Below are 14307 nucleotides of genomic sequence, written 5' to 3' on the forward strand. Positions count from 1 at the left end.
GTTCATAAGTGTTAGGAAACATTCTAAAAATCATTAAAAATGACTTTTTATAACTATAATTATAATTATAATTATTATGTTTTACAATAAGTTGTGCGAATTTAAAAAAAATTCACGACCGCAATACCGTCAGTGACCGCAATAGCATCTGTTATGTCTGAAACCTCGATAAACACAATGCGATCGAAAATGCGACCGCAATTTAAATACCTGGGTATTACTGACTCTTATTACATTATACAACTTTGATTTGAAGACTATGAGCCGTTTAGTTTCCAAGTTCAAGCATGATTTAGGCTTAGTTGACATTCTCCAAAATTCGAGTTATACCCGTGATAGGGCATGAAAAAGAAGGCGTGATAAATACGAGTCAATGTAGATATTTGTGGTGTAACACCCCTAACCCGTATCCGTCGCCGAAATAGCAAAATTTACAGAACAATTACAGATAATTCATGTCATTTACTATTCATATAGAAAAATAATGATGCCGTCCCTTGAATGGACCCTCGAGGCCCAATTTAAACATTAGAAACAAGTTGGGACTAAATCGAGATCTCAAAGAATTTTTCGTAAAATTTCAAAATTTTTCTTTAATACAGGGGTCACATGCTCGTATAAGGAGGCCGTGTGGCTTACACAGCCAAGTGACATGCCCATGTCTCAGGCCGTGTCCCAGCTAGTACCCTTACCCGTGTAACTCTCTGACTTGTGCCACACGGCTTGCCACACACTCGTGTGCTAGACCATGTGGTCAAATTAATTTTCAAAAAATTAGGTGCAGGATTCACACGGCCAAGACACACACTTGTGTTTTAAGCCATGTATCACACACGGCTGAGACACAAGCTCGTGTCTCTGCCCATGTGCCTAATTCTAAGCATTTTGTTTCTCAATTTTAAGATGCAGGGGACACATGACCAAACCACATGCCCATGTGTCAGGTCGTGTGTCATACGCAATAAAGATACACGCTCCTGTGTCTACCCATGTGGGAAAAATAAGGCCATTTCCAAGCCTTATTTCTTACCCAAATTTGCCATTAACCTATAACAACAAATAAACATATTCAACAACCAATTCAATACATATTATCCAAGCCAATTGCTAGAACTGTGTCTAATATATTAACACATACAATCATGTATTTCCAAGCTTACCTTTTTATCAAAACATTTGTATTTACTTTAACTTAATCCAATCACATTAACTTATATATATTATTCACGAGATAGTTTTATGATATATATATCAAAACATATCATTTCTAGCCATTCCAATGGCTAGATTACAAACATCCATTTATATGCCAACATTGGCAAAGTTAGCCTATACATGCCATTACACCAAAAGAAGTTTACTATTTATACCAAAGCGAATTGAAGGATAATGTGAAGATGCTCTGACCAATCTCCAACCTTTACGAGCTTCCGAGCATTATAAAACAGAGGAAATACTAATAAGCATTTAATGCTTAGTAAGTTCGTATAACAAGAATTAACCTTACCAATCATATCATTTAAATAAATATAACAATAACATTCTTCCCAACAAATTGGCAAGTTTGCCTAATTACATACACTCAATTAAGCAAGTTAGTTACATATTTCACATGTACATCAAATAAGCATGGATAAGCTCATCATGCTACAAACTTTCAAGCATTTCAGAAGCATTTGAGACATAGTTCCTTTAATCTCTCAATTTCTCATGTCAAGAGTTTTATTCGTTGAATTATTGAAATATCGATGGATACTCAGATAGTATACGCAAGGTATACAAATCAGTGATCCGTCAATTCATGTTCAGGGGTACTCATTAGGGCACATAATCAGGAAGCACACTCTCGAGCCACATATCAAGATGCTCAGATGAGCCATATAATAGGAAGCATATCCGAGCTAAACATGAAACTCATAAGAGTTTAGAACAGGAAGCTCATTAAGCTTAACAGGTAACTCCGAAGAGTTATTATCAGGAAGGAACGGATAGCCATTTTATAGGGAGTTTAAAGAGCCATGTCAGGAAGCTCATAAGAGCCTATATCAGGACGCTCACGAAGAGCTGCCTTTGTGTCTGCAATAAATGTTAGATCACAACCGATCGAATCATGTAACAGGACACTCACAAAGAGCTACGGTAGTGCGCAACATGTGCAGGATCACTACCTATTAGGATACTCACAGGAACTATATAACAGGACGCTCGAGAGGGCTTTTATTAGTATGCTTGTCCGAGCTATAATGTCCACAACATATGCAGGACTATAATCAGTATGGGAAAATATTGTATCCATCGCATTTAATTATTCAAATGGAACCTATTATTTTTCTAGAAATTTCGAGCATGTGATTATTTTCGTACATTAATAATTTATACAATTTTGACAAATATAACATTCAATTAAAACATATAAATTTACATAATTAAGTTACACAAACTTACCTCAACACTTGTTCGTGTATAAAAGTCTACTAATCCGACACTTTTTCTTTTCCTTGATCTAACTTCGTATTTGAGTTTTCCTGATCTATATAAATGAATTTAACATCAATTTAATCAATTTCGTATTCAATTTAATTCAATTCACATCCTAGGAAAAATTACCAATTTGCCCCTATACTTTTCGTAAATGACAATTTCGTCCCTAAGCTTGAAAAATGAAATTCATGTAATTTAATCCTTAGCCTAACCGAAATTTTCATATAACATTTATAGCACATGTATTTCACAAAATTTATAATTTTTTTCATAACTTTTACATCTTTACAATTTAGTCCCTAAATCATAATTTCATCAAAATTCTCTTTGTAAAAGTTGTTTATTTATCAATAACCTTTCATTTTCTACCATAAATTTCAAATTTTCAGCATATTCATCCATGAAAAAATTTCTATACTTTTATATCTTTGTAAATTAATCCTCAAAATAGATAGATCAAGCTATACCGATATCAAAAATATAAAAATTACTAAAAATGAGACAATAATTCATACCCAATTAAACTTGATTAGTTTCCTTTCTCTCTCCTAGGGTTTCCATGTAAATTTTGGAGAAGAAGATGATATCAAATGATGTTATTTGATATTTATTTTATTTACCATCTTTAATTTTTCAACTTTCCAATTTCATCCTTTTCTTTTTCTAATTTTCCATGGATGATTCATAAAAAATATCTACTAACTTTTTTTAATGGTCTAATTACCATATAAGGACCTCTTATTTTGAATTCTGTAGCTATTTGATCCTTTTAGCTACTAGAACTCAACTTTTTCATTTTATGCAATTTGGTCCTTTCCCTAATTAAACACATAATCGGTAAAATTTTCTTATCACCATACATCCGTCCTATCATAATGCAGACCATGCAATAACATTAAAATAAATTTTCTTTTTAACTCGGATTTGTGGTTCCGAAACCACTATTCCAATTTCACTGAAAACAGGCTGTTACATGTGGGGTGTGCCTTGATTCTTCTCCCAGTTGAACTCTATTATATTTTCCTAGTTAAACTTTGATTACTCCAGGGATATTTTAAGTATAATTAGACCTCTAATCTTAGTCTATTTGAAGGGGTCTTGTATCTCTATTTTGAGATGCTGATGAATAGGCCATTAAAGATGTAGTGCTATAGGGTTTTTCTTTTGTGGGAGATAAGATGCAGTCGCATATGAGTTTTTGTGAGAGTTTCATGGTAACTATAGAGAGAATTTTGTTCCCGGGTTAGGGCTTTGTTTTCAAAGTTTGGGTTTGTATGTTTAGTACATTCAAGTTTATTTTTTCCATATTGTTCTCTTGTTAGTTTACTCATTTAGTGAAAAACTAACCTCCTTTGTCCATGGTTTTTCTCTCTTTGAAGGTTTTTCACCTAAAATATTTCTATATTTGATCTTTTCTACTTTTCTTATTCATAGTTTATATGAGTTGGCCCCAATATAATTTAAGAAAATTTTTTATTCGTAATTATATAAAAAGGAAATTGAATTAAAAGTATAAAAATAAATGAATATATTTTTATATTAAATATTTAAAAATAAAATAAAATTATAATAATTAAATGCATGACACATGGCATGATTTATTATATCAAAATTGACTATTATTTTATGCATATAACCATTTAATTTATAAAATAATATTAAATGCGTGATAAGTAAATTAATATTATTTTTAAAAAAATTAATATTATTGCCAGTTTTTTTTTTAACGAAAAATACTTTTCCCCTTTTATGGTGAAATTCAAGTGTAAAGTTTCATATTCTCCTTCGTTCATGTCTCTTTTTAAACCCCTTCATGAAAATTGCGTAGGAGGAACAATGTGAAAACATGTATAATACTATATATATAATATAGTTTTGTTTTAATATAAAGAAATCATGCAATTGATTTTTGTAAAATTAATAGAAAGAATGATATGATCACTTGTGAAATAATATGCTTATATAATAGTGAAAAATTTAAGGATAAAAGACATTTACCTCTGACGTTTACTGTAAAATATATTTACTGTAGTTACCTATAGTTCTTGTTTGCTAAATATCAAAATAGTTAATGGAAACACTTGACTACAGTGACCACTACGGCTTGACACTGCGAAAATTTGTGCAAATAAAACAAAAAATTACTAATGATTTATTTACACAATTCAGTTCAGTTTCTCTACGTATGCGGAGCTTAGCTCAATGTCTACTATCTTTAATCCACAATATAATGAGTGAATTACACTCTATCACTTTCCAAGTATAGATATCTCACATTAGTACCTAAAGACTAGAACACTCACCTCCAAATCCCCCCTGAAAATTAGGAAGTAAATACTCAATGTTTACAATTCAGTTTGCACTCCCACAAAATGGTTCCTAGACAATTCTTAAAGCATATATCAATTTTGACTTATTAACATAGAATCTAAATGAATACACAGCAACTCTTTGAAAATAGCAATTATAACATAAAGATTCAAAACACAATCTATCGGCAATAAGATATCATAAAAATCAATAGCACGATCTCAATCAAATCTCCTCAAAGCAAGGGTTGTCTTAATTTATTCGGATCAAATCTAATCTACAATAGCCAGAGATTGGTTTTAATAGATTGGTTTTAATAGATGGGCTATAGTATCTCCAAAATATTAGCACATTCACTAGTCCAAGAATTTTACTTCATTAAATTGCCAACTCAAATATGACAAGTAACTCAAATATGACAAGTAAATTTACTGCCTTAGTAGCAGGTTGTAGTGGGTATTGCCGAGTGCCACTCAGCTCGTTCAACACAATTTTCCTCAACACTTTCCTTTACGGTTTCAAGAATATTTACGTACTCCCTCAACTTTGAAGAAAATCTTTTGAATACCCTTTAGATATATTTATTAAGCAAATTTTAAACAAATATACAATTATACCCTTTTTATTATTTGTTTATTTATGTAATTTCTATTTAATTTCCCTATTTTTAATTACAAAATAATGAAAATAAGTTAGATATTAAAGTATATGAAATTAAATATATTTAACTTCTTTCATAAAAAATCAATTTATATTAATTTAAATACAAATATTTTAAAATTATTTTTAATTATATACTAACTTAGAGATGCATTAATTAAATTATTTTATGTAAGTTTAGTTCTTTATCATTATTAAAAATGTTCTAATCACTACAGGAGAACAGATTTTTAGCGGCGTTTTTTTTGCCTTTAGCGGCGTTTTTAAGCGCCGCAAAAAAGGTCGCTATAGCACACGCCGCTAAAGATCGGGACCTTTAGCGGCGCTTTCTCAGAAACGCCACTAAAGATCGGGACCTTTAGCGATGCTTCCTCAGAAACGCCGCTAAAAATCGTGACCTTTAGCGGCACTTTCCCTAAAAACGCCGCTAAAGATCGTGACCTATAGCAGCGCTTTCCCCAAAAACACCGCTAAAGATCGTGACCTATAGCGACACTTTCCCCAAAAACGCCGCTAAAAACCATATATATTTCGACTTTCGTAAAAAATTTACATTCTTACCTTAAATGATCATACAAATTTAAATAACCTAACAATGGAAACATTTTAAATTGTTTTTGAGTTCAAAAACATTAATAAGAGAACTTTTCATTTGATCAAAATGTTAACATAATCAATCTTTGAAAACCCAATCTAATGACTACAATACACTTTCTTCTAAAAAGTAAAATCTTTGAAACTTCTGCCGAATAAACAACATGATGTTCACTATAAGAAACTTCAACTAAAAGCATATTACAATTACTTGTGAGTTTAATTCCAGCAGAGCTTCTTGATTGACCTGCTCCAGACCTGTACAAGTCTTGTCAGTTGAAGCTGCTGCACCCATGATCATACCTAAAATTGCAAAAACATAGAATCAATGAACTCATATAGAGTATAACAAATCATCTGTGAGCTTTGAAGTTCTTAAAATGCTACACAAAGAACATTTAAACACTTCAATTTACAACATTTAAATTCTTCAGTTTACAACATTTAAACACTTCAATTTACAGCATTTAAACACTTCAATTTACAACATTTAAACAGCAGCAACCATCAATTAAATAAGAGGAATTTTAAACATTTAATAGCCATTTCCATCATAATCGACAGCAAATTATCCACCATTTAATTAGCTTAGTTTCAGCATTAATTCGGTAATGAGCAACAATATATAGCAGCATTCAATCCACCACACAAAGATATGTCAAACATCAATTTACTCACTTCTAGACCTCATTAACAGCAGCAATTTAACTAATTTCTTTCATACAGTTCTTCCAACCCGAAACAGCAAGATTAAACCACCAAGGATTGAGCATTTTATGTGACAAAGACCACGAAAAGCTCACCAAAAGATCTGTTCAAAGTATCGAGATCCTCACACTAGCATTTTAAGTGACAAAGACCAAGAAAGGCTTGAAACACTGTGTTTCAATCCCTAATAGCTTCCCTGAAAAAAATCTGTAAACTAGCAAAACCAACCAAGTGACACTAAAGGGTAAAAAATGAATTAAAAACAAAACAAAGATCCTGACCTGAGACTAATACTTAAACTGTATATATATTATACATGAACTATTTCAGAATTCAACACTTCAAACAAAATATAAGCACAAACTATTTCATGCATGCTCAACAAATCAACAAGCATTTAGTTCAGTCACATATTAAAATAACACGAAACTTATTAAAGATTTCTTGAGGAATAATCATGAGCATTAAAGCTTCAATAACCATTAAATAGCAAAAATGCAAAAAATAAGAGAGAATTGACTCAAAAAACATACCAGTCCAGCACTCCATTCTTGCGCAAGGAGATAATTTTATTACATCAGGTGGATCAACACTAATATTTAAACATAAAACTAGGGCCAAACATCCTGTCTTCATCTCCATATCAAGACAAATTAAAGGAAAAATAGTTCTTAGGGGATGGTTTCTAATATTTATTAAGAAGAAACATACTATTATCTAAGAATCAAATTCAGTTCCAAGAAAGAAAATATTACTTAATGTATTGCAAAGAAACCCGAGCAATTTAGCAATCCTTTCGTTAAGTTTTAACCTCCTATTGAAGTAAACCAGGTTGTAAACCATCAACTATGTACCACTACTGTTTACAGAAATCAGGCAGAAGATGATAAGAACAGCGTTTAAAATATGTTATTCTAATCATCTAGGCAACGGGTATGACACTGCAGTAGAAGAAAATACCCTTTAACAAATTGCAAAATGCAACCAGTCTCAAGTAGCAGGTAAGGATACTTACAGCAATTAGCTCAATTGTCACCTGAGCAAGTTCAATCGATGCAAGTGATACATTGAGATACATTGAGCAATTAAAATGAGAAGCAAGCCATTCAATCGATGCAAGTGATACATTGAGGGAAAGACATACAGAATATAGCGAACATACGCAAGAAGTCCAAATGCATAGAGACTCGCAAAGTGGAAACTCCAAAAGGAAAGAGCAAGCAAGGAAATCTGATATATTCAACAGGAAATAATCTTAAGAGCACAAAACAACTTCTGTGAAGGTAAGACAAATTCGATCCATATGTCCGAAGAAAAGAAATTACCTAAAGGTTCACTCCAACCCTTTGGTTCCTGTTGGACATACAAGATAGATTAAAAGGAAAACATGACTACTGACCCTGTCATCCATTGATGTCCCTACTATAGCCAGTAATGATTGAAAAAAAAATAGTTCTCATGGGACATATCTATAATTTTTTGGGGTTTTATTACTCTTATTACTACTATTTTATGGCATAGAATTTGCATTAGTTCACATCTGTATGTAGTTCCAGAACATTATAATTGTAAACACAATCAATACAAAAGGGATGAAAGTTCTATAAAGTAAAAGAAATGTTGTATACTTACCAGAAAACCATAAGTAAAATAGTTAATGCCGAAAGTCCGTAAGATTGATCCTTTTAACAAAATATTAGTGTGCCTAACACCAGATCTGCAAAGCATTTTCCACAGGGAGAGAGAGAGAGAGATGTTAAAATTGTAGATATCAATGCAAATCCTATCATGTTATGCAATGATAAATATAAAAACAACCTTATATCATGTTGAATACCAAACTTATAAATACAAGGTGTGCATGGTTCCATGTTTTGCTGTTCCATTAAATTTTCAATACCAAAACCAACTAAAATGTGCTGAAAAAATCAAAATAAACTGTAAGTTAGTCAATTTGGAAAACCTCCCCAATTAAATACCTTGATTCACGAATAAAGAATGAATGCTTTGAAGGAAGAAGTTGCCTAGTCAAGTTGCTTGCTCTTGTCGACATGATGAAATCCATTTCCATAAGATCACATCTAATCCAAGATAGCTGAAAAAGAATTAAGAGTTACAGAAAGGTTAGGCGATAATAAAAAAATGATGGAAACAACAGCTTTGAAGTTTAGCAGTAAGTTATACTCACAATGATGTAAAAGACTATAAGAGAAAGACCAGAACAAATTTCTGACCTCTCTGATTTAGCAGATATCTTATAGAGTCCAATAAAATCAGCTAGCCACTTAAAGATCCCAGAATACTCGACAGGGAGTTGGTATATGTAGAGTAAGACAATGTTCAAGCAGCATACAACAAAAGGTACCGCCAAGATCTTTGAAACCAGACCAAAAATATAAATCAATCAGTAAACCAGATAACATTAAATGCTAACAAACTGTAATCGTAATCTCATCTCTAGCCATAGGAATTATAAGATGCTTGCCTGAAAAGGCCAAGAAAGTTGCTTGTTAAAGATCAATCAACAAGTCCAATACAACTACAAATAAAAAATGGTAAAGATGCCCAAGAGGGATGACTAATTCCAACAAGAAGTTGTACAGCAGGCAACAATAAGCAGCATAAAACCCTGATATGGGAACCTTCAATGAAAAAAAAAAGAATAGGACAATGGCTTCAATGAAAAAAAAGGACTGGTTGCTGTATGTATCACTGAGCAATTAAATGAACTAGGGAAAGAATTTTGTTGTTGTTGTACTTTTTCAACCTAGAGATTCAGGAAAGATAGAACAAAGGTAAAATTAGAATAATTAAGACATTTCACAGGAAAACAGATGATATTACTTTAGGCATAGAACATATAAGATAAAAAAGAAAAAAGAAACATAAACAACTGACCGCATCACATAGAATTGCACCAACAAATTGAAGCTATAGCAGGAAACTAGAAAACTAATATAATAGAAATAAGAAACCCAAACAAAAAAAAAATCAAAAATTTCTAAGACGATTGAAAACTAATATAATAGAAAATAAGAAACCCAAATTAAAATTTCTAAAATTTTAAGACGATTGAAAATTACAGGAAGTAAATTTCAACAAACCCAAACAAAAAAAATCAAAAACCTCACATACTTGCTAAAACTGAGTTCGCTGCTGGGTAGAGTGGCTAGGCATCGGGAAACTGGGTGTTTAGGGTTTCGGAAAATTAAAGAACAGACTGAGAAAAAAATAAAACAACAGGATTTTCGGGTATAAAATATTGAGAAAGACTGAGAAAAAAAAGGAAATTGGGAAAGAAAAGGGAATCGGGAAAGAAGAGAAAATTGGGGAGAAATTGGGGAGGGGGGAGAGAGAGAAATAAAACAGCGTCTTTTCAATCAAAACAAAAAATGAGTGGCATTTATATCAAAACGACGCCGTTTTCTTTATAATAAATTGATTTTTTTGTGGCGTTTTTATAATAAACGTCGCTATTGCTTACTTTTTGCAACGTTTTTACCATAAACGCCACTAATATTTGACTTTTTTATAATTTTTATATTAAATTATTATCTCTTTCATTTCAATTTTAAATAAATATTTTCTAAAAATTTAAGTAATATTTAAAAGAATTAGATAAAATTTTAAATTTTAAATAATAAAAACTTTATAATTATTTTAAATAATAGTATTTTAATTGATTAAATATTTTTAAAATTCAAAATAATCAATCATATACCCAATATATGAAATGGTTTAGATTAAATATTTTTAAATATAAAAGCATTAATTGATTGTCTAAAATTTCATCATTTAACAAATTAATCTTAAGTAAACCTTAAATCCTAAATCATTTAATATATATAAAATTTATCTATTATCTCTTAAATAATTTAAACGATAGTCATAATTTTAATATATTAAAATTAATATTATATCTTTTACAATTATATAAAAAATTATTTAATATATAAATTAAAAAACACTAATTAATCTAAACCCTAAATCATAAGCATAATCTATAAACCCTAAAAACCTAACACTTAACCCCTACCCCTAAGCCTTAAACCCCAACCCTTAAACCATAAATCATAATCCCTAAACCCATAATCCATAAACCGATATCTCATTTTTATTTTTGTATTTCATTTTTATTCGTTATCAATGTTTCTATTTATTATCAATGTTTTTATTTATTTATCAATGTTTTTTTAAATCTAATATTTAAATATATCAAATGGTTTAGATTAAATATTTTTTAAAATAAAAGCATTAATTGGTTGTATAAAATTTCATATATCATTTAACAAATATCAAGTAAACCTTAAATCCTAAACCATTTAATATATATAAAGTTTATCTATTATCTCTTAAATAATTTAAACTATAATCATAATTTTAAGATATTAAAATTAAAATTATCTTTTTTACAATTATATAAGAAATTATTTAATATATAAATTAAAAAACACTAATTAATCTAAACCCTTAATCCCTAAACTCTAAACCCTAAAATCTTAAAATATAAATCATTAACCCTAAACCCATAACCCATAACCCTTAACCTTAAGCCCCAACCCTTAAACCATAATACATAAACCTTAAAATAGTAATTCATAAACTTAAACCCTTAACCATATACCCTAAATCGTAAACCCTAAACTATAATGATTAATTGATTCAATATTTTTAAATTAATATTATCTATTTTACAATTATATAAGAAAATATTTATCATATAAATTAAAACACTAATTAACTAAACCCTAAACTCCTAACCCTTAACCACTAACCCATAAACCCTAAATCTTAAAATATAAACTCTTAATCCTAGACCACTAACCCCAACCCTTAAACCATAATCCCTAAACCCAATAATTCATAAAACTTAAAATAGTAACTCATAAACCTTAAACCCTTAACCATATGCCCTAAATCGTAAAACTCTAAACTATAATGATAATTAATTCAATATTTTAAAATTAATACCATCTCTTTTACAATTATATAAGAAAATATTTAACATATGATGTACATAAACATCTACGTGATGTTTTTAGGGTTTAAAGTTTTAGAGGTTATATTTTAGTGTTTAGGGGTTTAGTATTTTAGGGGTTATAGATTAGTATTTATGATTTTTTAAGGTTTAGGATTTTAGGGGTTAAGACTTTTAGAGGTGTTTTATCGAAAGCGCCGCTAATGCTCCAGTTTTTAGCGGCGTTTTACCGAAAGCGCCGCTAATGCTCTGGTTTTTAGTGGTGTTTTACCAAAAGCGCCGCTATTGCTCCTATTTTTAGCGGCGTTTTACCGAAAGCACCGCTATTGCTCTGGTTTTTAGCAGCGTTTTACCGAAAGCGCCGCTATTGCTTTGGTTTTTAGCGGCGTTTTACCGAAAGCGCCGCTAATGCTCTGGTTTTTAGCGGCGTTTTACCGAAAGCTTCGCTATTGCTCTGTTTTTAGCGGCGTTTTTGGTAAAACGCGGCTATTGCTCTGTGTTTTACAATTTTTGCAGCGTTTTTTGATAAAACGCCGCTAAAAACGCTGCTAAAGCCCTATTTTCCTGTAGTGAATTGAAAAATCTTATTAAAATCTAAAAGTAAAAAGAATTAATATTATAATTAAATAATTAAATATTTAACATGTATTTGTATAAAAATATTAAAAAAATAGCAAAAAGTAAAAGAGACCAAAAAAAAAATAAAATGTAATTATCATTGCTAGCCCAAGTGTTAGTGTAGTTATCCATAAATACTTTATATATTATAGGGCATGAGTTCAAATCCCACAATGAGTAAATGTTGTGATCTACTTGGTGGGTGACGATGATGTGCGTCCACATGATCTATTTGACCAAGTATAATTTAATGTTGTATATTTTTATAATTAATTAAATTTTTAATTAAAATTTATTAAATATAAAGATCAAAGATAATGAAAATAAAATAATAATTAACTAATAATGGTAAAGTTATTTTTTATTTAAAATTCTTTTAATAAATAAACTTGGGGAGGTTAGTGAATTTTTCATCAACGGATAAGTGAGACCAAATTTTAATTTTCATAAGAATTATATTTTAATAGAAAGAAATCATGTAATTGATTTTGTGTTTTCATACGTGAATTAGGAAGTGAATAAAAAATCAATTAAAATTGGGTAAATCAGATAAAAATAAATACATTAAATACATTATACATGGTGACTTTTAAGGCTATAGACCTGCAAAAAAATAGGCTATGCTCCTATTAGTTTTTTCCCCTTTTTATTATTATAGGTTTTAGTTTTAATATATAAAAAATGATAATATATATATATGATTGAACAAAGAACAACATTTTCTTCTCATATAAATAGAGTTTTAATTAGGGGCATAAAATATCCAAACTTTCCACAACTTTGATACATTAAAAATCATGAGAGTTTAGAATACAAAGGATGGCATGCATGCATACATCACACAGAGGAAATCCAAAAATCATTGAAGCTCCTATTGGGCTTGAAGAGAATCACTGATATGGTGGGATTTGGTGTCGCCGAGCATGGAAAGTTTTGATCCAACGGAAGCAGCCCTTGGGAAGCCAGCTCTATGGTAACGACACCTGAAAGATCCGGCATGAGTTGTAGGTGAGCAAAGGCAGTTGGATTTTGACCCCGATGACTTGGCCGCCGCTTCTCCTGGCGTTCCATACAATGTCGTCGTTGGATGCCTGTCCATTTCCACTAAGTTCACTTCTCCCATTGTAAACTTATATGAGAGCCTGCCCTTGTAAACCTGCTTCATCTTCCTACTTTTCGTTACGTCCTCTGCGGTGTTTTCACCCATGCCTTCTCTTCATTTCATGCCAACAACTTGTCAGTAAACCCCTACCATTAACCAAATCAAACCATCCATACAATTAACCTATTTCTAATTGCATGGTTATTTGTTAATGAACTTATCTTTGTAATTAATATTTAATTATTAATATATTAATTAGATCATTTCATTCGAAACCATTTATGGTAACAGAATCATACAAATATTTTTTTAAACAAAATTCATCGTGTAGATACGAGAGACTGAATACAAAAAATCAAAATAATAATTATTTATTTTAAAAATGATATAGTAAATAAGAAAAGCTTGAAAAACCACCTGGAAAATGAAGAACTGCCAAGTTTTCTTGATCCCGAGAAGAAGAAGGATTTGTCAAGGAAATCAAGAACCCTGGAAATGAAATAGAAATGGAGAACGAAGATCAGATGTATCGATTTCCTATTGATCAAATACGGGCAAGGAAAGAAAACGAAAAAAAGTAGTTAATTTTTTTGCTACAAATTTGGTTTGGTTTCCGTTTGTTGAGAACATGTGGTTAACTCCCGGTCATCAATATATTTTTTGTTTTAACAACTCCTTTATCTTTATTTAATTTCCTCTTCTCAATAAAAATTACAGTCCACTTTGCCAACTAATCATTACATCCTAGCTAGCTGTTTTATTCAAACCCATGCCTGTTCTTGGATGTTTTTAAGCAAATGAATTATTGAAGATGATACTATTATACGGGGTTAAGATGCATTTTTATTATTATTTT

The 14307-nt window shown here is 30.5% G+C and overlaps 1 protein-coding gene across 11 annotated transcripts; it reads right to left on the reverse strand.

Annotated features, from left to right (window-relative positions):
• Positions 1-6083: 6083 nt before the first annotated feature.
• Positions 6084-10131, reverse strand: LOC107893515 (piezo-type mechanosensitive ion channel homolog). 11 transcript variants are annotated; one of them, XR_001682844.2, is made up of 7 exons: positions 9889-10114; positions 8942-9127; positions 8733-8848; positions 8386-8470; positions 8079-8106; positions 7287-7983; positions 6084-6348 (listed from the first exon to the last, which is right to left on the reverse strand). XR_001682844.2 is itself a non-coding variant. In XM_041085244.1 (7 exons), the coding sequence occupies exons 3-7, from the start codon at positions 8822-8824 to the stop codon at positions 6343-6345; spliced, it is 297 nt and encodes a 98-aa protein (XP_040941178.1). In that variant the 5' UTR covers positions 8825-8848; positions 8988-9127; positions 9889-10114; the 3' UTR covers positions 6084-6342. The 11 variants fall into 11 exon arrangements, 7 of the variants coding, with proteins under 7 accessions (XP_040941178.1, XP_016674025.2, XP_040941174.1 ...); XR_005907692.1 differs by having other exon boundaries at positions 6849-7983; XM_041085244.1 differs by having other exon boundaries at positions 7898-7983; positions 8988-9127.
• Between the last annotated feature and the right edge of the window lie 4176 nt (positions 10132-14307).

The sequence above is a fragment of the Gossypium hirsutum genome, chromosome A13 (genome assembly GCF_007990345.1).
Source record: "Gossypium hirsutum isolate 1008001.06 chromosome A13, Gossypium_hirsutum_v2.1, whole genome shotgun sequence".
Lineage (NCBI taxonomy): Eukaryota > Viridiplantae > Streptophyta > Magnoliopsida > Malvales > Malvaceae > Gossypium > Gossypium hirsutum.

What these genes read in the sequence shown, in the direction of transcription:
- LOC107893515 (XM_041085240.1), bottom strand. Translation starts at nt 8,824, where the DNA reads ATGGAAATGGATTTCATCATGTCGACAAGAGCAAGCAACTTGACTAGG. An exon ending in ATTTTACTTATGGTTTTCTG is followed by an intron (nt 8,107 to 8,385) that starts GTAAGTATACAA and finishes TATGTCCAACAG; the next exon opens with GAACCAAAGGGTTGGAGTGA. An exon ending in GGGTTGGAGTGAACCTTTAG is followed by an intron (nt 7,984 to 8,078) that starts GTAATTTCTTTT and finishes TGAATATATCAG; the next exon opens with ATTTCCTTGCTTGCTCTTTC.